Below are 23,449 nucleotides of genomic sequence, written 5' to 3' on the forward strand. Positions count from 1 at the left end.
GTCCGCGGGAGCCAGGGGTTCGGGCGCTGGGCGCGGTCCAGGCGCGGACGGGCGCAGACGGGCTTACCTTTGGCGCACCTTCGGCGCGCATAGAGCGTGACCGCTGCGCGTCAACGCTGCGCGCCTGCCACTCTGCCATATGTGGAGAGTGGGGGGACGGAGCGAGGGAGGGTCAGCTGGGAGGCGGGAGCGGGGTGGCGAATGGGGAGGGCGAGCGAGGGAAGGGGGCAGGGCCGCAGGGGGGCAGCGGCGGGGAGGTGGCGGGAAACGCGGCAGGGGCTGGGCATCCAATGAGGGGGAACAGCGGCCGAGGGAAACACAGGGGGCTAGATAAAAACGGCGAAATAGCGCTGCACACAACAGGGGAGAGCAAGCAGGTACAAGGAGGCAAAGCAGGTTACAAGAGCCAAAAAAGCGTTACAAGAGTTACAAGAGCCAAAAAAGCGGCGAAGCAGGGGAGAGCAAGCTGGTAACAGGAGGCACAGGATCGCCGCAATCCAAGAGGTTCCGGCGGTCAGAGGCACAGCTGAGAGCAGAGGCGGCACTTGGGAACGGGCTCACTCACGGGGAGTGTGCACGGTGGGGTGACCAGCCCAGGGGGACAGAGGTCACTGCGCCTCGCTGGCCACACAGTCTATTTATGGTCTCGTGGGAGGGAGGGTCAGCTGGGAGGCGGGAGCGGGGTGGTGAATGGGGAGGGCGAGCGAGGGAAGGGGGCGGGGCCGCAGGGGGACAGCGGCGGGGAGGTGGCGGGAAACGCGGCAGGGGCTGGGCGTCCAATGAGGGGGAACAGCGGCCGAGGGAAACACAGGGGGCTAGAGAAAAACGGCGAAATAGCGCTGCACACAACAGGGGAGAGCAAGCAGGTACAAGGAGGCAAAGCAGGTTACAAGAGCCAAAAAAGCGTTACAAGAGTTACAAGAGCCAAAAAAGTGGCGAAGCAGGGGAGAGCAAGCTGGTAACAGGAGGCACAGGATCGCCGCAATCCAAGAGGTTCCGGCGGTCGGGGGCACAGCTGAGAGCAGAGGCAGCACTTGGGAACGGGCTCACTCACGGGGAGTGTGCACGGTGGGGTGTGCACGGTGGGGTGACCAGCCCAGGGGGACAGAGGCCCAGGTTGTAGTGGGAGAAAAATAATCGACAAAAGAGTTTGTTTTCCTTGATGAACGATAGGAGCCTGCCTGTGAGGCTCTAGACGGACACAGGAAAGAAGTACCCTCTGGCAGGACGGACTTTTTTTAGAATAGTTTGGACTCTAGTTAGAATGTACCCTTTTGGTCGATTTATTCCTGAGGAGTAGTGTCCCCTTGCTCCCCGATATATGCCCATTTATGTACCTAAGTTTTCATCATGGACAACCAGAGTGAAGGTTGCTTTCGTAATAACCGTTGCAATGTTTTTTATTTTAATAATTAGTGTGTTTTTATATCTAGAATTTCATCACCCCATGCATACAGTGATAGGGACTCCCACCCCGCCAATAGAGCATCATTTCTTTACGTTAGCCCCTCATAAAGAAAGACATCGTCAGACATATGCTAAGAATGTGTTCGTAGAAATGTTGCATCAGACTCACAGTGCTACCAATACGACCAATTGTTGGGTTTGCGGTCTGCTACCCTCTGTAATGCATTGACACGATCTCTTTATCTCATTGCCATTATCCTATTTAGGAAGTTGAGAAGCCTGGTTTAAATTGTTGAGCAAGATGTATTTGCATTATACTGTAGATACTTATCGATATACCGAAAAGGACTACAAGATGATTTGGACTTGTATAGAAGTACACCAAGGTTTTGACCCACAAGGAAATAATGGGGAGGCTTGCATGAACATGTATACCGAATATGAGAATGTTACATGGTTAAAAACAGAGATATTGAATTTTGCCGAATTTAATTTTACGCAGTATTTTCAACATTTCCAGGATCAAAATGTTACAGATGGCAAACCAATCCCCGTGCCTATATAGCACCTCACCCTTTTGTGTACAAGGAACAGGACATATCCTGGTAGGAGATAGTCGGTGCAATTACACCTATCGATTACGTACCTTTAGTAGTCCACCATTGATAACACCCCCGAATGTTTATTTTGTTTGTGGAGAGAACGCTTATACTTGGCTTCCCCGGGGTTGAATGGGCCGCTGTTATCTATCCTTCCTGTATCCCCCTGTATATATAGCTCCCTCAAATTATCATAAGGACCATTGGTTAGATAGACAAGGATCCCTAATAAGACAAGATAAAAGAGAATTGGATATGTCAGAAGTAGATCAAACTGATACCCCAGAGCAGAATTTCGTGGTTGTAGTAAAGGGAGTGTTTCCCATTTGGGGACCCATAATGACAAGCAAGGAGGAGAGGCGATTATCTAGAGTAGTGGAGAGAGTTATTAATACCACTGCTGGTATATTAACTAATTTGACTGTAGAGCTTCAGGCTACGTGACTCGTTTCTCTTCAGAATCGGATGGTGCTAGATGTTATCTTAGCAGATCGAGAAGGACCTTGTCAGGTCATCGGCAGCTCTTGTTGTGTATACATTCCTGACTCCGCCCCCTCCGTCCATTTGGCCATTCAGAAATTACACAGTTTAGCAGCAGAAATACATACTGATACAGGGAAATGGTCCCTCTCCGGCTGGTTTTGGGGCCTACTGTCAGCCTGGGGATGGAAGATATTAATGGTATTAGTAGGCATAGTGAGTGTTCTGTTCACATGTTGCTTATGCATACACTGTGGGCCTGCCTGTTGCTCCTATTGTGCCAGGAAAGTGACCTCTGCTTTGGAACCGCCTCCCTCGAAGAAAGAAAAGTCTCAGATGATGCAACAAGAAATCCAAGATTTGATGCAGATAGATGAGGGTATCTTTGAAGATTAATTTAGATACATCACGCTAAAAGGGCGGTTCTATGGTACCGAAATTCTGTTTCTGTCACTACTAATATGACATTGTTAGCCTGATGTAGCTGCATACACAAGTATTCATAGTTATGTACCATTTAGTGTTAATAACGAAGAGTAGCTTTTGGTTCTCATTATAGTTCAAGTTACACCTTATCTAGAGAAACCACACGAACACCATTTTGTATTTGTCGACTCGGGCCTGGGTAATGATCATGTGTTGTTTTTCATGTTACAGAGCGAGTCCCAATTAGTTGAGTTACAGGACAGCTGAATTCACGATGTTTTTCTCTGCTCTAAGACCCAAGGTCGCATCTGGCTTCAGAGGTGATAAGCACATTCTTGCCGGCGCCGGGCTGTTACTCCCATGTACCGAGACGAAAGGGAGTTACCCTTTCTGACCTTACCCATAATAGCAGAAACAGACTTCTGAGCAGGCTTTGCGTGCCAGATATGGTTCTTCCTTAAGATCACGTACCTATTGGGAGGTTGCCAAATATGGTTATTTTATGCAATGTAACTAAGGTATATATGACTTGTCTCATGTATAAATCGTCAGTCTTCTCGGTGCACTGATTTCGGTGTGGACGAGGGCGCAGAGTTTCTTTGTTAATAAACGATTGCTATTTCTTCACTGCCAACTGACTGGTTATTTGGTATTGCTATTGGCTTATTGGTAAGTGTGGCCTGTCTCGATATTTTTACAGTACAACATTCCCTTCACAAATCTCACATCAAGTGCGTACTTGATCAGGGCAGAGGCGATGACATTAGGGCAGCATTATGGGGGCTCACGAGTGTCCCCCGGGGTTACAACATCTGCATGGACACCGAGGTCCAGAGGCTCTCTCAGACAACATTAAAGCCCTTGGTAGTTCACCTGGAAGGTAAGACCGGCCCACTCCCTCCCACGCCCTCCTCATGGCCCCCACGTACACCTGCCACCTGCTCACAGCGGGGGGGGCTCTGAACAGGAAACCCCCGGACACGTGGCTGAAAGGAACCTTGTGCTCCAGGGCCACGTGGTTTATTCACATTCAGGGGCCCAAACCTTGGAATGCCCAGAGCTTTGGGGGCGGGTCCCAATTTTAGCCCCGGTGTCCCTCCTCCGCACCCTCTGGTCTCAAGAAACTTGCAAGGAGACACTTTGCTTGCTGACAGCAGGTGAAAATCAGAGTGAAAGACTAGTAGATAATGCAAACGTGGGGATGGGTGCGAAAACAATGGTTGCTGCTCGTTATTCCCCAATATCTTGTAATCTGTGATAATAATAAAAAAAATAGGTGAAAATAGAAGAAGAGGAAACAGAACAAGAGATGGAAACAGAAGAGATTAAAATACAGGAGGCAACTGAAAGAGTGAGACAGCGAAGATGTGTCAGGGGAAGAGAGCTGGAAACAGAAAAGGAGGTGAGGGCAGAAGAGATGGAAATAGAACAAGAGAGAAGGAAAGGGGGAAAAGGAGATTGGCACAGAAGAAGAAAGGTAACCAGATGGAAAGAGAAAAGAGGGATATAAAAAGGAGGAATAGAAAAATAATAGACAGAAGAGAAGGAAACTGATAAAGAGCTAGAACAGAAAAAAATGAACATTTAGAAGAGAGATGGAAACAGACTGAAAGAGGGGAGAAGGAAAGGAGGGAAAGAAGAAGAGATGGAAACAGAACAGAGGAGATGGAGACAAAAAGGGGCAGAATTAGAAGGAGAGAGATGGAAACAGAAGAAGACATGGAAACAGGAAGAGAACACACAAACAGACGGAAACATGAGAACAGAAGAGATGGGAACATGAAAAAGACTTGGAAACAGAAGAACAAGAAGACGAAATGGAAAGAGAAGTAAGAGTTGGAAACAAAAGAAGAGATAGAAAGAGAAGAGAAATGGACCGGTGAAGAGAAAATAACGAATCAGGAGAAAAGATGTGAACAGAGGAGACGGAAACGGAGAGAGATGGGAATATAACAAAAACCACGGAGGCAGATAAACAAAATGGAATAAAAATACCTGGAAACAGCAGAAGAGATAGAAATAAACAGACGGAAAGAAAAGAACAAAAGTAAACAGAAGACATTAAAAAGCGAGTGGCTCTTAGCACGAAGAAGCCGAGATCAGGGGATGAAACATGCTTTCCTTGAATCAAACAGCTGATAATGGAGACACAGACGCACGAGGAGGCGGAGAGGGTTTTAATTGAAGGAGGTCTTTATTCCTTTCTTTCTTTCCAGCAGGCTTTTCATCCTCCCATCCGCGGGCCCCCGCGGCGGCTGAGGGGGGGGCCGGGGGCCTGGCCCCCGCCCTCTCCAAGGCTTTAGAAAAGTCTCAACAATCACAAACTGCGGACAATGGGCGCGATCCTCGTGCGCGCGGACAGCGGCGGCGCGATCCCGGCGCAGCCTCACTTTGTCTCGGCGGCGGTGACCTTGCTCAGGAGGCGCTGATGTTCCCTCAGCCTGGAGATGGAGCGAGAGAAGAAACGGGGAATTAACATCCATTCAGCGCCTTCATTCAGTGCGGGGGGGGAGGGTCTGGGGGGGGGGGGGTTGTTTGTTAAGGGTATCATGGCTCGGTGCCATTAATATCTGGAGGACGGGCAGAGGGCACCCCCTCTCCCCTCCGCATTCTCTCACACGAGCCGACACATGAAAGGAGGAAACAGGATTTCATTTCAACAGGACCTGGTGACATCAATAGTTATTAACCTGAAGTGTGGCTATGCATGTGGAGGCGGTGCGCGCTGGAGTGTGCGCAGAGTGTGGAGGCAGTGCGCTGAATGTGCGCAGAATGTGAAGGCAGTGCGCGCTAGAGTGTGCGCAGAATGTGGAGGCAGTGCCCTCTCGACTGTGCTCAGTATGTGGAGGTAGTGTGCTGAATGTGCGCAGAATGTGGAGGCAGTGCGCTGAATGTGCGCAGAATGTGGAAACAGCGCTCTGTAGAGTGTGCGCTGAATGTGGTGGCAGTGCGCGCTAGAGTGTGCGCAGGATGTGGAGGCAGTGCGCCTGTCTGCGCAGGATTTGGAGGCAGTGCGCTGAATGTGCGCAGAATGTGGAAACAGCGCTCTGTAGAGTGTGCGCTGAATGTGGTGGCAGTGCGCGCTAGAGTGTGCACAGAATGTGGAGGCAGTGTGCGCTAGAGTGTGCGCAGGATGTGGAGGCAGTGCGCCTATCTGCGCAGGATGCGGAGGCAGTGCGCTGAATGTGCGCAGAATGTGGAAACAGCGCTCTGTAGAGTGTGCGCTGAATGTGGAGGCAGTGCGCGCTAGAGTGTGCGCAGAATGTGGAGGCAGTGCGCTGAATGTGCGCACAATGTGGAAACAGCGCTCTGTAGAGTGTGCGCTGAATGTGGAGGCCGTGCGCTGAATGTGCGCAGAATGTGGAGGCAGTGCGCACTAGAGTGTGCACAGAATGTGGAGGCAGTGCGCGCTAGAATGTGCATAGAATGTGGAGGCAGTGCGCGCTAGAGTGTGCGCAGAACGTGGAGGCAGTGCGTGCTAGAGTGTGCGCAGAATGTGGAGGCAGTGCGCTGAATGTGCGCAGAATGTGGAGGCAGTGCGCACTAGAGTGTGCGCAGAATGTGGAGGCAGTGCGCGCTAGAGTGTGCGCAGAATGTGGAGGCAGTGAGCCCATTTGCGCAGAATGTGGAGGCAGTGCTCTGTAGAGGGTGCACAAAAAGTGGTGGAAGTGCACGCTAGAGTGTGCGCAGAATGTGGAGGTAGTGCGCTCTAGAGGGTGTGTAAAATGTGGAGACAGTGCTCTGTAGAGTGTGCACAGAATGTGGAGGCATGCGACGTACAGCATATATGCAAGGGGAAGACAGTGCACTGAATGTAGAGTGTGGAGGCAGTGCTCTGTAGAGGGTGCGTAGAATGTGGAGGAAGGGCGCTCTCGAGTGTGCGCTGAATGTGGAGGCAGTGAGCTGTACAGCATGTGCAGAATGTGGAGGAGGTGTTCTATGAAAGGGCACTGAATGTGGAGGCAATGAGCGCTAGAGTGCATGCAGAATGTGGAGGCAGTGCCCTCTCGACTGTGCTCAGAATGTGGAGGCAGTACGCTCCAGAGTGTGCGCTGAATGTGTGCAGAATGTGGAGGCAGTGCACTGCAGAGTATGCACAGAATGTGGAGACAGGGCTGTATAGAGAGTGCACAGAATGTATAGGCGGTGTGCTGCACAGCATGAAGGTGGAGGCAATGCTCTGTAAGGGGTGCACAAAATATGGAGGCAGTGCACTCTAGTATGTGTACAGAATGTGGAGGCAGTGCTCTGTAGAGGGTGCGCTGAATGTGGAGGCTTTGTGCTTTAGAGCGTGCACAAAATGTGGAGTTAGTGCGCTTTAGTGTGTGCAGAATGTGGAGGCAGTGCGCTCTAAGAGCATGTACAGAATATGGACGTAGTGTCTGTAGGGAATGCTCTGTATGTGGAGGCAGTGCTCAATAGAGAGGGCAGTGAATTTGGAGGCAACGCACGCTAGAGTGCACGTAGAATGTGGAGGCAGTGTGCTGTAGAGTGTGAGCAGTATTTAGAGGCATGCAGTGTAGAGTGTGTGCAGAATGTGGAGGCCGTGCGCTGCAGAGCATGCGCAGAATGTGGAGGCGGTGCACTGTGGAGGTGGTATACTTTGGTTAGGGTGGGTATGAATATGGAGGAAGTGTGCACTAGAGTGAGCGCAGAATGTGAAGGCAATGCACTGTAGAGGGTGCCCTGAATGTGGAGGCAGTGCGCTCTTGAGTGTGCGCTGAATGTATGCAGAATGTGGAGGTAGTGCTCTGTAGAGCTTCCGCAGAAGGTGGAAGCAGTGCCCTCTAGAGTGTGTGCAGAATGTGAAAACAGTGCTCTGCAGAGCATGTGCTGTATGTGAATGCAGTGCATTCTAGAGTATGCAGTGAATGTGGAGGCAACGTGCGCTAGAGTGTGCGCAGAATATGAAGGCAGTGCTCTGTGGAGCCTGTGCTGTATGTGAAGGCAGTGCGCCAGAATGTGGAGGAAGTGTACTCTAAAGTGTGCACAGAATGTGGAGGAGGTGCTCAGTGGAGCCGGCACTGAATGTGGAGGGAATGTGCGCAAGAGTGTGTGCAAAATGTGGAGGCAGTGCTATGTAGAGAGTGCGCTGAACGTGGAAGCAGTGCGCTTTAGAATGTACGCTGAATCTGCACAGAATATGGAGGCCGTGCACTGTTCAGCATGCAAGGACAGTGAAGACAGTACACTGTAAAGCGTGGGCAAAATATGGAGGCAGTGTGCTCTAGACTGTGTGCAGAATGTGGAGGCAGTGCTCTGTAGAGCATCCGCAGAATGTGGAAGCAGTGCACTCTAGAATGTGTGCGGAATGTGGAGGCAGTGCTCTGTAGAGCATCCGCAGAATGTGGAAGCAGTGCCTTCTAGAGCATGTACAGAATGTGGAGGTAGTGCTACGTAGAGAGTGCACTGAATGTGGAGGCAGTGTGCTCTAGAGTGTGCGCAGAATGTGAAGGCAGTGCTTTGTAGAGCGTGTGCTGAATGGGAAAGCAGTGCGCTCTAGAGTGCGCAGCATGTGGAGGAAGTGCATCTAGATTGTGCACAGAATGTGGAGGCAATGGGCTACACAATGTGTGCAGAATGTGGAGGCAGTGCGCACTTGAGTGTGTATAGAATGTGTGTATAGAATGCGGAGGAGGTGCTCTGTAGAGCGTGCACAGAATGTGGAGGCAGAGCGCTGTACAGCATGTGCAGAAAGTGGAGAGTTGCACTGTACAACATGTGCAGAATGTGGAGGTGGTACGCTCTAGAGTGTCCGCAGACTGTGGAGGAAATGCCCTCTAGAGCATGTGCAGAATGTGGAGGCTGTGTTTTGTAGAACATGCACAGAATGTGGCGGTAGTGCTCTGTAGAGCTTGCAAGAATGTGGAGGCAGTGCACTCTAGTGTATGTGCAGCATGTGGAGGAAGTGCACTCTCGACCGTGTATAGAATGTGGCAGCGGTGCTCTGTAGAGCATGTGCAGAATGTGGAGGCATTGTGCTTCTGAGTGTGTGCAGAAAGTGCAGGTGATGCACTATACAGCATGCATTGGGGTCTCACTCTTCGCTTCTACTATGGGCGTTGGGGGCTCACACAGGTGCTGCATTTGGGGGGTGCGTGTGGGAGGCTCACAGTGTACTTGCGCATACTATTCTGGGGTGTCAGTGACCCACAGAGGTGCTCCATTCTGGGGGTGTCTGGGCTCACACAGGCTCTCCATTCTGGGGGTGTCTGGGCTCACACAGGCTCTCCATTCTGGGGGTGTCTGGGCTCACACAGGCTCTCCATTCTGGGGGTGTCGGGGGCTCACACAGGCTCTCCATTCTGGGGGTGTCGGGGGCTCACACAGGCTCTCCATTCTGGGGGTGTTCGGGCTCACACAGGCGCTCCATTCTGGGGGTGTCGGGGGCTCACACAGGCGCTCCATTCTGGGGGTGTCTGAGCTCACACAGGCGCTCCATTCTGGGGGTGTCGGGGGCTCACACAGGCGCTCTGTTCTGGGGGTGTCAGGGGCTCACACAGGCGCTCCATTCTGGGGGTGTCGGGGGCTCACACAGGCTCTCCATTCTGGGGGTGTTCGGGCTCACACAGGCGCTCCATTCTGGGGGTGTCGGGGGCTCACACAGGCGCTCCATTCTGGGGGTGTCGGGGGCTCACACAGGCGCTCTGTTCTGGGGGTGTCTGGGCCTCACACAGGCTCTTCATTCTGGGGGTGTCTGGGCTCACACAGGCGCTCCATTCTGGGGGTGTCGGGGGCTCACACAGGCTCTTCATTCTGGGGGTGTCTGGGCTCACACAGGCTCTCCATTCTGGGGGTGTCGGGGCTCACACAGGCTCTCCATTCTGGGGGTGTCTGAGCTCACACAGGCGCTCCATTCTGGGGGTGTCGGGGGCTCACACAGGCGCTCTGTTCTGGGGGTGTCAGGGGCTCACACAGGCTCTCCATTCTGGGGGTGTCTGAGCTCACACAGGCGCTCCATTCTGGGGGTGTTTGGGCTCACACAGGCGCTCTGTTCTGGGGGTGTCGGGGGCTCACACAGGCGCTCTGTTCTGGGGGTGTCGGGGGCTCACACAGGCGCTCCATTCTGGGGGTGTCTGGGCTCACACAGGCGTTCCATTCTGGGGGTGTCTGGGCCTCACACAGGCGCTCCATTCTGGGGGTGTCTGGGCTCACACAGGCGCTCTGTTCTGGGGGTGTCTGGGCTCACACAGGCGCTCTGTTCTGGGGGTGTCGGGGGCTCACACAGGCGCTCCATTCTGGGGGTGTCTGGGCTCACACAGGCGTTCCATTCTGGGGGTGTCTGGGCTCACACAGGCGCTCTGTTCTGGGGGTGTCTGGGCTCACACAGGCGCTCTGTTCTGGGGGTGTCGGGGGCTCACACAGGCGCTCTGTTCTGGGGGTGTCGGGGGCTCACACAGGCGCTCCATTCTGGGGGTGTCTGGGCTCACAGGCGCTCCATTCTGGGGGTGTCTGAGCTCACACAGGCGCTCCATTCTGGGGGTGTCTGGGCTCACACAGGCTCTTCATTCTGGGGGTGTCTGGGCTCACACAGGCTCTCCATTCTGGGGGTGTCGGGGCTCACACAGGCGCTCTGTTCTGGGGGTGTCAGGGGCTCACACAGGCTCTCCATTCTGGGGGTGTCTGAGCTCACACAGGCGCTCCATTCTGGGGGTGTCGGGGGCTCACACAGGCGCTCTGTTCTGGGGGTGTCTGGGCTCACACAGGCGCTCTGTTCTGGGGGTGTCGGGGGCTCACACAGGCGCTCTGTTCTGGGGGTGTCGGGGGCTCTCACAGGCGCTCCATTCTGGGGGTGTCTGGGCTCACACAGGCGTTCCATTCTGGGGGTGTCTGGGCTCACACAGGCGCTCTGTTCTGGGGGTGTCTGGGGCTCACAGGCGCTCCATTCTGGGGGTGTCGGGGGCTCACACAGGCTCTCCATTCTGGGGGTGTCAGGGGGCTCACACAGGCGCTCCATTCTGGGGGTGTCTGGGCTCACACAGGCTCTCCATTCTGGGGGTGTCTGGGGCTCACAGGCGCTCCATTCTGGGGGTGTCGGGGGCTCACACAGGCTCTCCATTCTGGGGGTGTCAGGGGGCTCACACAGGCTCTCCATTCTGGGGGTGTCTGGGCCTCACACAGGCTCTCCATTCTGGGGGTGTCGGGGGCTCACACAGGCGCTCCGTTCTGGGGGTGTCAGGGGCTCACACAGGCGCTCCATTCTGGGGGTGTCTGGGGCTCTCACAGGCGCTCCATTCTGGGGGTGTCGGGGGCTCTCACAGGCGCTCCATTCTGGGGGTGTCGGGGGCTCACACAGGCGCTCCATTCTGGGGGTGTCTGAGGCTCACACAGGCGCTCCATTCTGGGGGTGTCAGGAGCTCACACAGGCGCTCCATTCTGGGGGTGTCTGGGGCTCTCACAGGCGTTCCATTCTGGGGGTGTCTGGGCTCACACAGGCGCTCCATTCTGGGGGTGTCTGGGGCTCTCACAGGCTCTCCATTCTGGGGGTGTCGGGGGCTCACACAGGCGCTCCGTTCTGGGGGTGTCTGGGGCTCACACAGGCGCTCCATTCTGGGGGTGTCTGGGGCTCACACAGGCGCTCCATTCTGGGGGTGTCTGGGCCTCACACAGGCTCTCCATTCTGGGGGTGTCTGGCCTCACACAGGCACTCCATTCTGGGGGTGTCGGGACCTCACACAGGCGCTCCATTCTGGGGGTGTCTGGGGCTCACAGGAGCTCCATTGTGGGGGTGTCTGGGGCTCACACAGGCGCTCCATTCTGGGGGTGTCTGGGCCTCACACAGGCTCTCCATTCTGGGGGTGTCTGGCCTCACACAGGCACTCCATTCTGGGGGTGTCGAGACCTCACACAGGCTCTCCATTCTGGGGGTGTCTGGGCTCACACAGGCGCTCCATTCTGGGGGTGCGGGGCTCACACAGGCGCTCCATTCTGGGGGTGTCCGGGGCTCACACAGGCGCTCCATTCTGGGGGTGTCGGGGGCTCACACAGGCGCTCCATTCTGGGGGTGTCTGGGCTCACACAGGCTCTCCATTCTGGGGGTGTCTGGGGCTCACACAGGCGCTCCATTCTGGGGGTGTCTGGGGCTCACACAGGCTCTCCATTCTGGGGGTGTCTGGGCCTCACACAGGCTCTCCATTCTGGGGGTGTCTGGGCTCACACAGGCGCTCCATTCTGGGGGTGTCGGGGGCTCACACAGGCTCTCTGTTCTGGGGGTGTCTGGGCCTCACACAGGCTCTCCATTCTGGGGGTGTCTGGGGCTCACACAGGCGCTCCATTCTGGGGGTGTCGGGGCCTCACACAGGCTCTCCATTCTGGGGGTGTCTGGGGTTCACACAGGCGCTCTGTTCTGGGGGTGTCAGGGGCTCACACAGGCTCTCCATTCTGGGGGTGTCTGGGGCTCACACAGGCTCTCCATTCTGGGGGTGTCTGGGCTCACACAGGCTCTTCATTCTGGGGGTGTCGGGGCTCACACAGGCGCTCTGTTCTGGGGGTGTCAGGGGCTCACACAGGCGCTCCATTCTGGGGGTGTCGGGGGCTCACACAGGCGCTCCATTCTGGGGGTGTCGGGGGCTCACACAGGCGCTCCATTCTGGGGGTGTCTGGCCTCACACAGGCTCTCCATTCTGGGGGTGTCGGGGGCATACACAGGCGCTCTGTTCTGGGGGTGTCTGGGCTCACACAGGCGCTCCATTCTGGGGGTGTCGGGGGCTCACACAGGCGCTCTGTTCTGGGGGTGTCAGGGCTAACACAGGCGCTCCATTCTGGGGGTGTCAGGGGTTCTCACAGGCTCTCCATTCTGGGGGTGTCTGGGCTCACACAGGCGCTCCATTCTGGGGGTGTCGGGGCCTCACACAGGCGCTCCATTCTGGGGGTGTCGGGGCCTCACACAGGCTCTTCATTCTGGGGGTGTCTGGGCTCACACAGGCGCTCCATTCTGGGGGTGTCGGGGGCTCACACAGGCGCTCCATTCTGGGGGTGTCAGGAACTCACACAGGCTCTCCATTCTGGGGGTGTCGGGGGCTCACACAGGCTCTCCGTTCTGGGGGTGTCTGGGCTCACACAGGCTCTCCATTCTGGGGTGTCAGGGGCTCACACAGGCGCTCCATTCTGGGGGTGTCTGGGGCTCACACAGGCGCTCCGTTCTGGGGGTGTCTGGGGCTCACACAGGCGCTCCGTTCTGGGGGTGTCTGGGCTCTCACAGGCTCTCCATTCTGGGGGTGTCTGGGCTCACACAGGCTCTCCATTCTGGGGGTGTCTGGCCTCACACAGGCTCTCCATTCTGGGGGTGTCGGGGCTCACACAGGCTCTCCATTCTGGGGGTGTCTGGGGCTCACACAGGCGCTCCATTCTGGGGGTGTCTGGGCTCACACAGGCGCTCCATTCTGGGGGTGTCTGGGCTCACACAGGCTCTTCATTCTGGGGGTGTCGGGGCTCACACAGGCGCTCCATTCTGGGGGTGTCTGGGGCTCACACAGGCGCTCTGTTCTGGGGGTGTCAGGGGCTCACACAGGCGCTCCATTCTGGGGGTGTCCGGGGCTCACACAGGCGCTCTGTTCTGGGGGTGTCTGGGGCTCTCACAGGCGTTCCATTCTGGGGGTGTCGGGGGCTCACACAGGCTCTTCATTCTGGGGGTGTCTGGACCTCACACAGGCGCTCCATTCTGGGGGTGTCTGGGGCTCACACAGGCGCTCCATTCTGGGGGTGTCTGGGGTTCACACAGGCTCTTCATTCTGGGGGTGTCTGGGCTCACACAGGCGCTCCATTCTGGGGGTGTCTGGGCTCACACAGGCTCTCCATTCTGGGGGTGTCTGGGGCTCACACAGGCGCTCCATTCTGGGGTGTCGGGGCTCACACAGGCGCTCTGTTCTGGGGGTGTCTGGGGCTGACACAGGCGCTCTGTTCTGGGGGTGTCTGGGGCTCACACAGGCGCTCTGTTCTGGGGGTGTCAGGGGCTCACAGGCTCTCCATTCTGGGGTGTCTGGGGCTCACACAGGCGCTCCATTCTGGGGGTGTCGGGGGCTCACACAGGCGCTCCATTCTGGGGGTGTCGGGGGCTCACACAGGCGCTCCATTCTGGGGGTGTCAGGGGCTCACACAGGCGCTCTGTTCTGGGGGTGTCTGGGCTCACACAGGCTCTCCATTCTGGGGGTGTCTGGCCTCACACAGGCTCTCCATTCTGGGGGTGTCTGGCCTCACACAGGCTCTCCATTCTGGGGGTGTCAGGGGCTCACACAGGCGCTCCATTCTGGGGGTGTCTGGCCTCACAGAGGCTCTCCATTCTGGGGGTGTCTGGCCTCACACAGGCGCTCCATTCTGGGGGTGTCGGGGCTCACACAGGCGCTCCATTCTGGGGGTGTCGGGGGCTCTCACAGGCTCTCCATTCTGGGGGTGTCTGGGCTCACACAGGCGCTCTGTTCTGGGGGTGTCTGGCCTCACACAGGCTCTCCATTCTGGGGGTGTCTGGGGCTCACACAGACTCTCCATTCTGGGGGTGTCTGGGGCTCACACAGGCGCTCCGTTCTGGGGGTTTCTGGGGCTCACACAGGCTCTCCATTCTGGGGGTGTCTGGCCTCACACAGGCTCTCCATTCTGGGGGTGTCTGGGGCTCACACAGGCGCTCCGTTCTGGGGGTGTCTGGCCTCACACAGGCACTCCATTCTGGGGGTGTCTGGGGCTCACACAGGCGCTCCATTCTGGGGGTGTCAGGGGCTCACACAGGAGCTCCATTCTGGGGGTGTCTGGCCTCACACAGGCGCTCCATTCTGGGGGTGTCTGGGGCTCACACAGGCGCTCCATTCTGGGGGTGTCTGGGCCTCACACAGGCTCTCCATTCTGGGGGTGTCTGGGCCTCACACAGGCTCTCCATTCTGGGGGTGTCTGGGGCTCACACAGGCTCTCCATTCTGGGGGTGTCTGGCCTCACACAGGCTCTCCATTCTGGGGGTGTCTGGCCTCACACAGGCTCTCCATTCTGGGGGTGTCTGGGCCTCACACAGGCTCTCCATTCTGGGGGTGTCTGGGCTCACACAGGCTCTCCATTCTGGGGGTGTCTGGCCTCACACAGGCGCTCCATTCTGGGGGTGTCAGGGGCTCACACAGGCGCTCCATTCTGGGGGTGTCAGGGGCTCACACAGGCGCTCCATTCTGGGGGTGTCTGGGCTCACAGGTGCTCCATTCTGGGGGTGTCTGGCCTCACACAGGCGCTCCATTCTGGGGATGTCTGGCCTCACACAGGCGCTCCATTCTGGGGGTGTCTGGGCCTCACACAGGCGCTCCATTTTGGGGGTGTCTGGGGCTCACACAGGAGCTCCATTCTGGGGGTGTCAGGGGGTCACACAGGCGCTCTGTTCTGGGGGTGTCGGGGGCTCACAGGCGCTCCATTCTGGGGGTGTCTGGGGCTCACACAGGCGCTCTGTTCTGGGGGTGTCTGGGCTCTCACAAGCACTCCATTCTGGGGGTGTCTGGGCTCACACAGGCGCTCTGTTCTGGGGGTGTCTGGGGCTCACACAGGCTCTCCATTCTGGGGGTGTCGGGGGCTCACACAGGCGCTCTGTTCTGGGGGTGTCGGGGGCTCACACAGGCGCTCCATTCTGGGGGTGTCAGGGGCTCACACAGGCTCTCCATTCTGGGGGTGTCAGGGGCTCACACAGGCGCTCCATTCTGGGGGTGTCGGGGGCTCACACAGGCGCTCCATTCTGGGGGTGTCTGGGCCTCACACAGGCTCTTCATTCTAGGGGTGTCTGGGCTCACACAGGCTCTCCATTCTGGGGGTGTCGGGGGCTCACACAGGCGCTCTGTTCTGGGGGTGTCGGGGGCTCACACAGGTGCTCCATTCTGGGGGTGTCTGGGCTCACACAGGCTCTCCATTCTGGGGGTGTCTGGGCTCACACAGGCGCTCCATTCTGGGGGTGTCTGGGCTCACACAGGCTCTCCATTCTGGGGGTGTCCGGGGCTCACACAGGCGCTCCATTCTGGGGGTGTCCGGGGATCACACAGGCGCTCCATTCTGGGGGTGTCGGGGCCTCACACAGGCGTTCCATTCTGGGGGTGTCTGGGCTCTCACAGGCTCTCCATTCTGGGGGTGTCCGGGGCTCACACAGGCGTTCCATTCTGGGGGTGTCTGGGCTCTCACAGGCTCTCCATTCTGGGGGTGTCTGGGCTCACACAGGCGTTCCATTCTGGGGGTGTCGGGGCTCACACAGGCTCTCCATTCTGGGGGTGTCGGGGCTCACACAGGCGCTCTGTTCTGGGGGTGTCAGGGGCTCACACAGGCTCTCCATTCTGGGGGTGTCTGGGGCTCACACAGGCGCTCCATTCTGGGGGTGTCTGGCCTCACACAGGCTCTCCATTCTGGGGGTGTCTGGCCTCACACAGGCTCTCCATTCTGGGGGTGTCTGGGCTCACACAGGCTCTTCATTCTGGGGGTGTCTGGGCCTCACACAGGCGCTCCATTCTGGGGGTTTCTGGGCTCACACAGGCTCTCCATTCTGGGGGTGTCTGGCCTCACACAGGCTCTCCATTCTGGGGGTGTCTGGGCCTCACACAGGCGCTCCATTCTGGGGGTTTCTGGGCTCACACAGGCTCTCCATTCTGGGGGTGTCTGGGCTCACACAGGCGCTCCATTCTGGGGGTGTCTGGGCCTCACACAGGCTCTCCATTCTGGGGGTGTCTGGGGCTCACACAGGCGCTCCATTCTGGGGGTGTCAGGGGCTCACACAGGCTCTCCATTCTGGGGGTGTCAGGGGCTCACACAGGCGCTCCATTCTGGGGGTGTCTGGGGCTCACACAGGCTCTCCATTCTGGGGGTGTCGGGGCTCACACAGGCTCTCCATTCTGGGGGTGTCAGGGGCTCACACAGGCGCTCCATTCTGGGGGTGTCTGGGGTTCACACAGGCGCTCTGTTCTGGGGGTGTCGGGGGCTCACACAGGCTCTCCATTCTGGGGGTGTCTGGGGTTCACACAGGCGCTCCATTCTGGGGGTGTCTGGGCTCACACAGGCTCTCCATTCTGGGGGTGTCTGGGGCTCACACAGGCTCTCCATTCTGGGGGTGTCGGGGCTCACACAGGCTCTCCATTCTGGGGGTGTCAGGGGCTCACACAGGCGCTCCATTCTGGGGGTGTCTGGGGTTCACACAGGCGCTCTGTTCTGGGGGTGTCTGGGGCTCACACAGGCGCTCTGTTCTGGGGGTGTCTGGGGCTCACACAGGCGCTCTGTTCTGGGGGTGTCCGGGGCTCACAGGCTCTCCATTCTGGGGGTGTCTGGGGTTCACACAGGCTCTCCATTCTGGGGGTGTCTGGGTTCACACAGGCGCTCCATTCTGGGGGTGTCTGGGCTCACACAGGCTCTCCATTCTGGGGGTGTCTGGGGTTCACACAGGCTCTCCATTCTGGGGGTGTCTGGGCCTCACACAGGCTCTCCATTCTGGGGGTGTCTGGGGTTCACACAGGCTCTCCATTCTGGGGGTGTCTGGGGCTCACACAGGCGCTCCATTCTGGGGGTGTCTGGGCTCACACAGGCTCTCCATTCTGGGGGTGTCTGGGGTTCACACAGGCTCTCCATTCTGGGGGTGTCTGGGGCTCACACAGGCTCTCCATTCTGGGGGTGTCTGGGGCTCACACAGGCGCTCCATTCGGGGGGTGTCAGGGGCTCACAGGCGCTCCATTCTGGGGGTGTCTGGGGCTCACACAGGCTCTCCATTCTGGGGGTGTCTGGGGTTCACACAGGCTCTCCATTCTGGGGGTGTCTGGGGCTCACACAGGCGCTCCATTCTGGGGGTGTCTGGGCTCACACAGGCTCTCCATTCTGGGGGTGTCTGGGGTTCACACAGGCTCTCCATTCTGGGGGTGTCTGGGGCTCACACAGGCGCTCCATTCTGGGGGTGTCTGGGCCTCACACAGGCTCTCCATTCTGGGGGTCTCTGGGCTCACACAGGCGGTCCATTCTGGGGGTGTCTGGGGTTCACACAGGCGCTCTGTTCTGGGGGTGTCTGGGGCTCACACAGGCGCTCTGTTCTGGGGGTGTCTGGGGCTCACACAGGCTCTCCATTCTGGGGGTGTCTGGGGCTCACACAGGCTCTCCATTCTGGGGGTGTCTGGGGCTCACACAGGCTCTCCATTCTGGGGGTGTCTGGGGCTCACACAGGCGCTCCATTCTGGGGGTGTCAGGGGCTCACACAGGCTCTCCATTCTGGGGGTGTCAGGGGCTCACACAGGCGCTCCATTCTGGGGGTGTCTGGGGCTCACACAGGCGCTCCATTCTGGGGGTGTCTGGGGTTCACACAGGCGCTCTGTTCTGGGGGTGTCGGGGCTCACACAGGCGCTCTGTTCTGGGGGTGTCGGGGGCTCACACAGGCGTTCCATTCTGGGGGTGTCTGGGGCTCACACAGGCGCTCCATTCTGGGGGTGTCGGGGCCTCACACAGGCGTTCCATTCTGGGGGTGTCGGGAGTTCACACAGGCTCTCCATTCTGGGGGTGTCTGGGGCTCACACAGGCTCTTCATTCTGGGGGTGTCGGGGGCTCACACAGGCGCTCCATTCTGGGGGTGTCGGGGCTCACACAGGCGCTCTGTTCTGGGGGTGTCAGGGGCTCACACAGGCGGTCCATTCTGGGGGTGTCTGGGGTTCACACAGGCGCTCTGTTCTGGGGGTGTCTGGGGCTCACACAGGCGCTCTGTTCTGGGGGTGTCTGGGGCTCACACAGGCTCTCCATTCTGGGGGTGTCAGGGGCTCACAGGTGCTCCATTCTGGGGGTGTCAGGGCTCACACAGGCTCTCCATTCTGGGGGTGTCAGGGGCTCACAGGTGCTCCATTCTGGGGGTGTCAGGGCTCACACAGGCTCTCCATTCTGGGGGTGTCTGGGCTCACACAGGCGCTCCATTCTGGGGGTGTCGGGGGCTCACACAGGCTCTCTGTTCTGGGGGTGTCTGGGGCTCACACAGGCGTTCCATTCTGGGGGTGTCGGGGCCTCACACAGGCGTTCCATTCTGGGGGTGTCGGGGGTTCACACAGGCTCTCCATTCTGGGGGTGTCTGGGGCTCACACAGGCTCTTCATTCTGGGGGTGTCGGGGGCTCACACAGGCGCTCCATTCTGGGGGTGTCGGGGCTCACACAGGCGCTCTGTTCTGGGGGTGTCAGGGGCTCACACAGGCGGTCCATTCTGGGGGTGTCTGGGGTTCACACAGGCGCTCTGTTCTGGGGGTGTCTGGGGCTCACACAGGCGCTCTGTTCTGGGGGTGTCTGGGGCTCACACAGGCTCTCCATTCTGGGGGTGTCAGGGGCTCACAGGTGCTCCATTCTGGGGGTGTCAGGGCTCACACAGGCTCTCCATTCTGGGGGTGTCAGGGGCTCACAGGTGCTCCATTCTGGGGGTGTCAGGGCTCACACAGGCTCTCCATTCTGGGGGTGTCTGGGCTCACACAGGCGCTCCATTCTGGGGGTGTCGGCGGCTCACACAGGCTCTCTGTTCTGGGGGTGTCAGGGCTCACACAGGCGCTCCATTCTGGGGGTGTCTGGGGCTCACACAGGCTCTCCATTCTGGGGGTGTCAGGGCTCACACAGGCTCTCCATTCTGGGGGTGTCTGGGCTCACACAGGCGCTCCATTCTGGGGGTGTCGGGGGCTCACACAGGCGCTCTGTTCTGGGGGTGTCTGGGCCTCACACAGGCGCTCCATTCTGGGGGTGTCGGGGGTTCACAGGAGCTCCATTCTGGGGGTGTCTGGGTTCACACAGGCTCTCCATTCTGGGGGTGTCTGGCCTCACACAGGCGCTCCATTCTGGGGGTGTCCGGGGATCACACAGGCGCTCCATTCTGGGGGTGTCGGGGGCTCACACAGGCGCTCTGTTCTGGGGGTGTCTGGGCCTCACACAGGCGCTCCATTCTGGGGGTGTCGGGGGTTCACAGGAGCTCCATTCTGGGGGTGTCTGGGTTCACACAGGCTCTCCATTCTGGGGGTGTCTGGCCTCACACAGGCGCTCCATTCTGGGGGTGTCCGGGGATCACACAGGCGCTCCATTCTGGGGGTGTCTGGGGTTCACACAGGCGCTCCATTCTGGGGGTGTCGGGGGCTCACACAGGCGCTCTGTTCTGGGGGTGTCTGGGCCTCACACAGGCGCTCCATTCTGGGGGTGTCGGGGGTTCACAGGAGCTCCATTCTGGGGGTGTCTGGGTTCACACAGGCTCTCCATTCTGGGGGTGTCTGGCCTCACACAGGCGCTCCATTCTGGGGGTGTCCGGGGATCACACAGGCGCTCCATTCTGGGGGTGTCTGGGGTTCACACAGGCGCTCCATTCTGGGGGTGTCGGGGCTCACACAGGCTCTCCATTCTGGGGGTGTCTGGGTTCACACAGGCGCTCCATTCTGGGGGTGTCTGGGGTTCACACAGGCGCTCCATTCTGGGGGTGTCGGGGCTCACACAGGCGCTCCATTCTGGGGGTGTCGGGGGCTCACACAGGTTCTCCATTCTGGGGGTGTCGGGGGCTCACACAGGCGCTCCATTCTGGGGGTGTCTGGGGTTCACACAGGCGCTCCATTCTGGGGGTGTCGGACCTCACACAGGTTCTCCATTCTGGGGGTGTCTGGGCTCACACAGGCTCTCCATTCTGGGGGTGTCTGGGCTCACAGGCGCTCCATTCTGGGGGTGTCTGGGCTCACACAGGCGCTCCATTCTGGGGGTGTCTGGGCTCACACAGGCTCTCCATTCTGGGGGTGTCTGGGCTCACACAGGTGCTCCATTCTGGGGGTGTCGGGGGCTCACACAGGCGCTCCATTCTGGGGGTGTCGGGGCTCACACAGGCGCTCCATTCTGGGGGTGTCGGGGGCTCACACAGGCGCTCCATTCTGGGGGTGTCTGGGCCTCACACAGGCTCTCCATTCTGGGGGTGTCTGGGCCTCACACAGGCTCTTCATTCTGGGGGTGTCTGGGGCTCACACAGGCTCTTCATTCTGGGGGTGTCGGGGGCTCACACAGGTGCTCCATTCTGGGGGTGTCGGGGGCTCACACAGGCGCTCCATTCTGGGGGTGTCTGGGGCTCACACAGGCGCTCCATTCTGGGGGTGTCTGGGCTAACACAGGCTCTCCATTCTGGGGGTGTCTGGGCTAACACAGGCTCTCCATTCTGGGGGTGTCGGGGGCTCACACAGTTGCTCCATTCTGGGGGTGTCTGGGCTAACACAGGCGCTCCATTCTGGGGGTGTCGGGGGCTCACACAGTTGCTCCATTCTGGGGGTGTCTGGGCTAACACAGGCGCTCCATTCTGGGGGTGTCGGGGCCTCACACAGGCGCTCCATTCTGGGGGTGTTGGGGCCTCACACAGGCTCTCCATTCTGGGGGTGTCTGGGGTTCACACAGGCGCTCTGTTCTGGGGGTGTCTGGGGCTCACACAGGCTCTTCATTCTGGGGGTGTCTGGGCTAACACAGGCGCTCCATTCTGGGGGTGTCGGGGCCTCACACAGGCTCTCCATTCTGGGGGTGTCTGGGGTTCACACAGGCGCTCTGTTCTGGGGGTGTCTGGGGCTCACACAGGCTCTTCATTCTGGGGGTGTCTGGGTTCACACAGGCGCTCTGTTCTGGGGGTGTCTGGGCTCACACAGGCTCTCCATTCTGGGGGTGTCTGGGCTCACACAGGCGCTCCATTCTGGGGGTGCGGGGCTCACACAGGCGCTCCATTCTGGGGGTGTCTGGGGCTCACACAGTTGCTCCATTCTGGGGGTGTCTGGGCTAACACAGGCGCTCCATTCTGGGGTGTCTGGGGTTCACACAGGCGCTCTGTTCTGGGGGTGTCTGGGCTCACACAGGCTCTTCATTCTGGGGTGTCTGGGGCTCACACAGGCGCTCCGTTCTGGGGGTTTCTGGGGCTCACACAGGCGCTCCATTCTGGGGGTGTCGGGGCCTCACACAGGCTCTCCATTCTGGGGGTGTCAGGGGCTCACACAGGCGCTCTGTTCTGGGGGTTTCTGGGGCTCACACAGGCGCTCCATTCTGGGGGTGTCGGGGCCTCACACAGGCTCTCCATTCTGGGGGTGTCAGGGGCTTACACAGGCGCTCTGTTCTGGGGGTGTCAGGGGCTCACACAGGCTCTCCATTCTGGGGGTGTCAGGGGCTCACACAGGCGCTCTGTTCTGGGGGTGTCTGGGCCTCACACAGGCTCTTCATTCTGGGGGTGTCTGGGCTCTCACAGGCACTCCATTCTGGGGTGTCTGGGGTTCACACAGGCGCTCTGTTCTGGGGGTGTCAGGAGCTCACACAGGCGCTCCATTCTGGGGGTGTCAGGGGCTCACACAGGCTCTTCATTCTGGGGGTGTCTGGGGCTCACACAGGTGCTCCGTTCTGGGGGTGTCTGGGCTCACACAGGCTCTCTGATTTTTGGGGGTGTCGCACATGCGTTCACCTGTCCAGGTGACTCACCTGACGGCGTTGATCTTGATGAAGCCGGAGGCGTCGCAGGGCTCGTAGTCCCCCTGGACGTCCATGCTGCAGAGACGGAGAGAGGAAAGCAGGGGTTAGGGGGGCACAGGAGGCTCTCCCCGCTGCCCCGGGCCCACCCTCTCTCAGCCCTTTAGTCACCCCCACGCCCTTTCTGAACCTACGAGCCACCGTGCTCGACTGGACCCAGGGCCGGCTTTAGCGCTGGGGGCGCTGGGGGCGCCCTGTGCACCAATGTCTGTTGCCCCCCCCCCCATGACCACCTCTGCTACGGATTCCCTCACTAGCCCCCTTGAACAGCGCCCCTCAAGTCTCCAGAACCCCTGTCTCTCAGATTCATTCAGGGCCAGATGTAGGTAATTCTATTTTACCGATTCGGTATTTATGAATCGGTAAAATAGAAGGTGGGAGATGTACGTAAAATTTAATTTTCAATTACCGAATCGGTAGCATTCGGTATTTACCGATTAAATACCGAATCCTGCAAGGGTGCAGGGGGTGTCACTTTGACACCCTCTACCACCCCAAATACAGGCATGTGTGACATGTGGCACACATACATGCCCTAAGGGCATGCCTGTGTGTCACATGGCACAGGTGTTCACGCACAGATGTGCATGCACACCTGAATTCGGTATTTTACCACCCAATAGGATTGGGTGGAAAATACCGACTCTTAAGGGTCCTGTGGCACTCTCAGGAGTGTCACCTACATGTGGAATTACCGAATCGGTAAAATTACCGATTCGGTATTTTACAGAATCGGTAAATTTACAGATTCGGTAAATTTACCGATTCTGTAAAATGCTGGCCCCTACATGCCGATTCCTAAATACCGGTCGGTAACGGCTGAAATCGGCCGTTATTGACCGGTATTTCCTCTCCTACATCTGGCCCTTAGTTTTATAGCGCCACTCATACCAGTGTGAGTTGTCAGAGCACTTTACATCACACACACATTGCACAGAGACAATCATAGGTGTGCTAATCAGTGCATAGGAAATGTTACATCAGACAGGGCTACAAGGTTTAGTGTAGGAGTGACATGCCAGCGATACTGGTAGGCAATATAGTTTAAGAGTCCTTATTCTGGAAAAGCACACATTCAGAAATAA

At 58.3% G+C, this 23,449-nt stretch overlaps 1 protein-coding gene across 1 annotated transcript in view; it reads right to left on the minus strand.

Moving 5' to 3' along the window:
* Positions 1–5,087: 5,087 nt before the first annotated feature.
* The window catches only part of ASS1 (argininosuccinate synthase 1), a 358,057-nt gene continuing 339,695 nt past the window's right edge, over positions 5,088–23,449 (minus strand). Inside the window, exons 15-16 of the mRNA XM_078646217.1 lie at positions 22,317–22,382; positions 5,088–5,353 (exon numbers count right to left, since the gene is read on the minus strand). Coding sequence (XP_078502343.1) covers positions 5,299–5,353; positions 22,317–22,382 — 121 coding nt within the window. The 3' untranslated portion in view covers positions 5,088–5,298. The remainder of the gene's footprint in view (positions 5,354–22,316; positions 22,383–23,449) is intronic.

The sequence above is a fragment of the Lissotriton helveticus genome, chromosome 5_1 (assembly GCF_964261635.1).
Source record: "Lissotriton helveticus chromosome 5_1, aLisHel1.1, whole genome shotgun sequence".
NCBI lineage: Eukaryota > Metazoa > Chordata > Amphibia > Caudata > Salamandridae > Lissotriton > Lissotriton helveticus.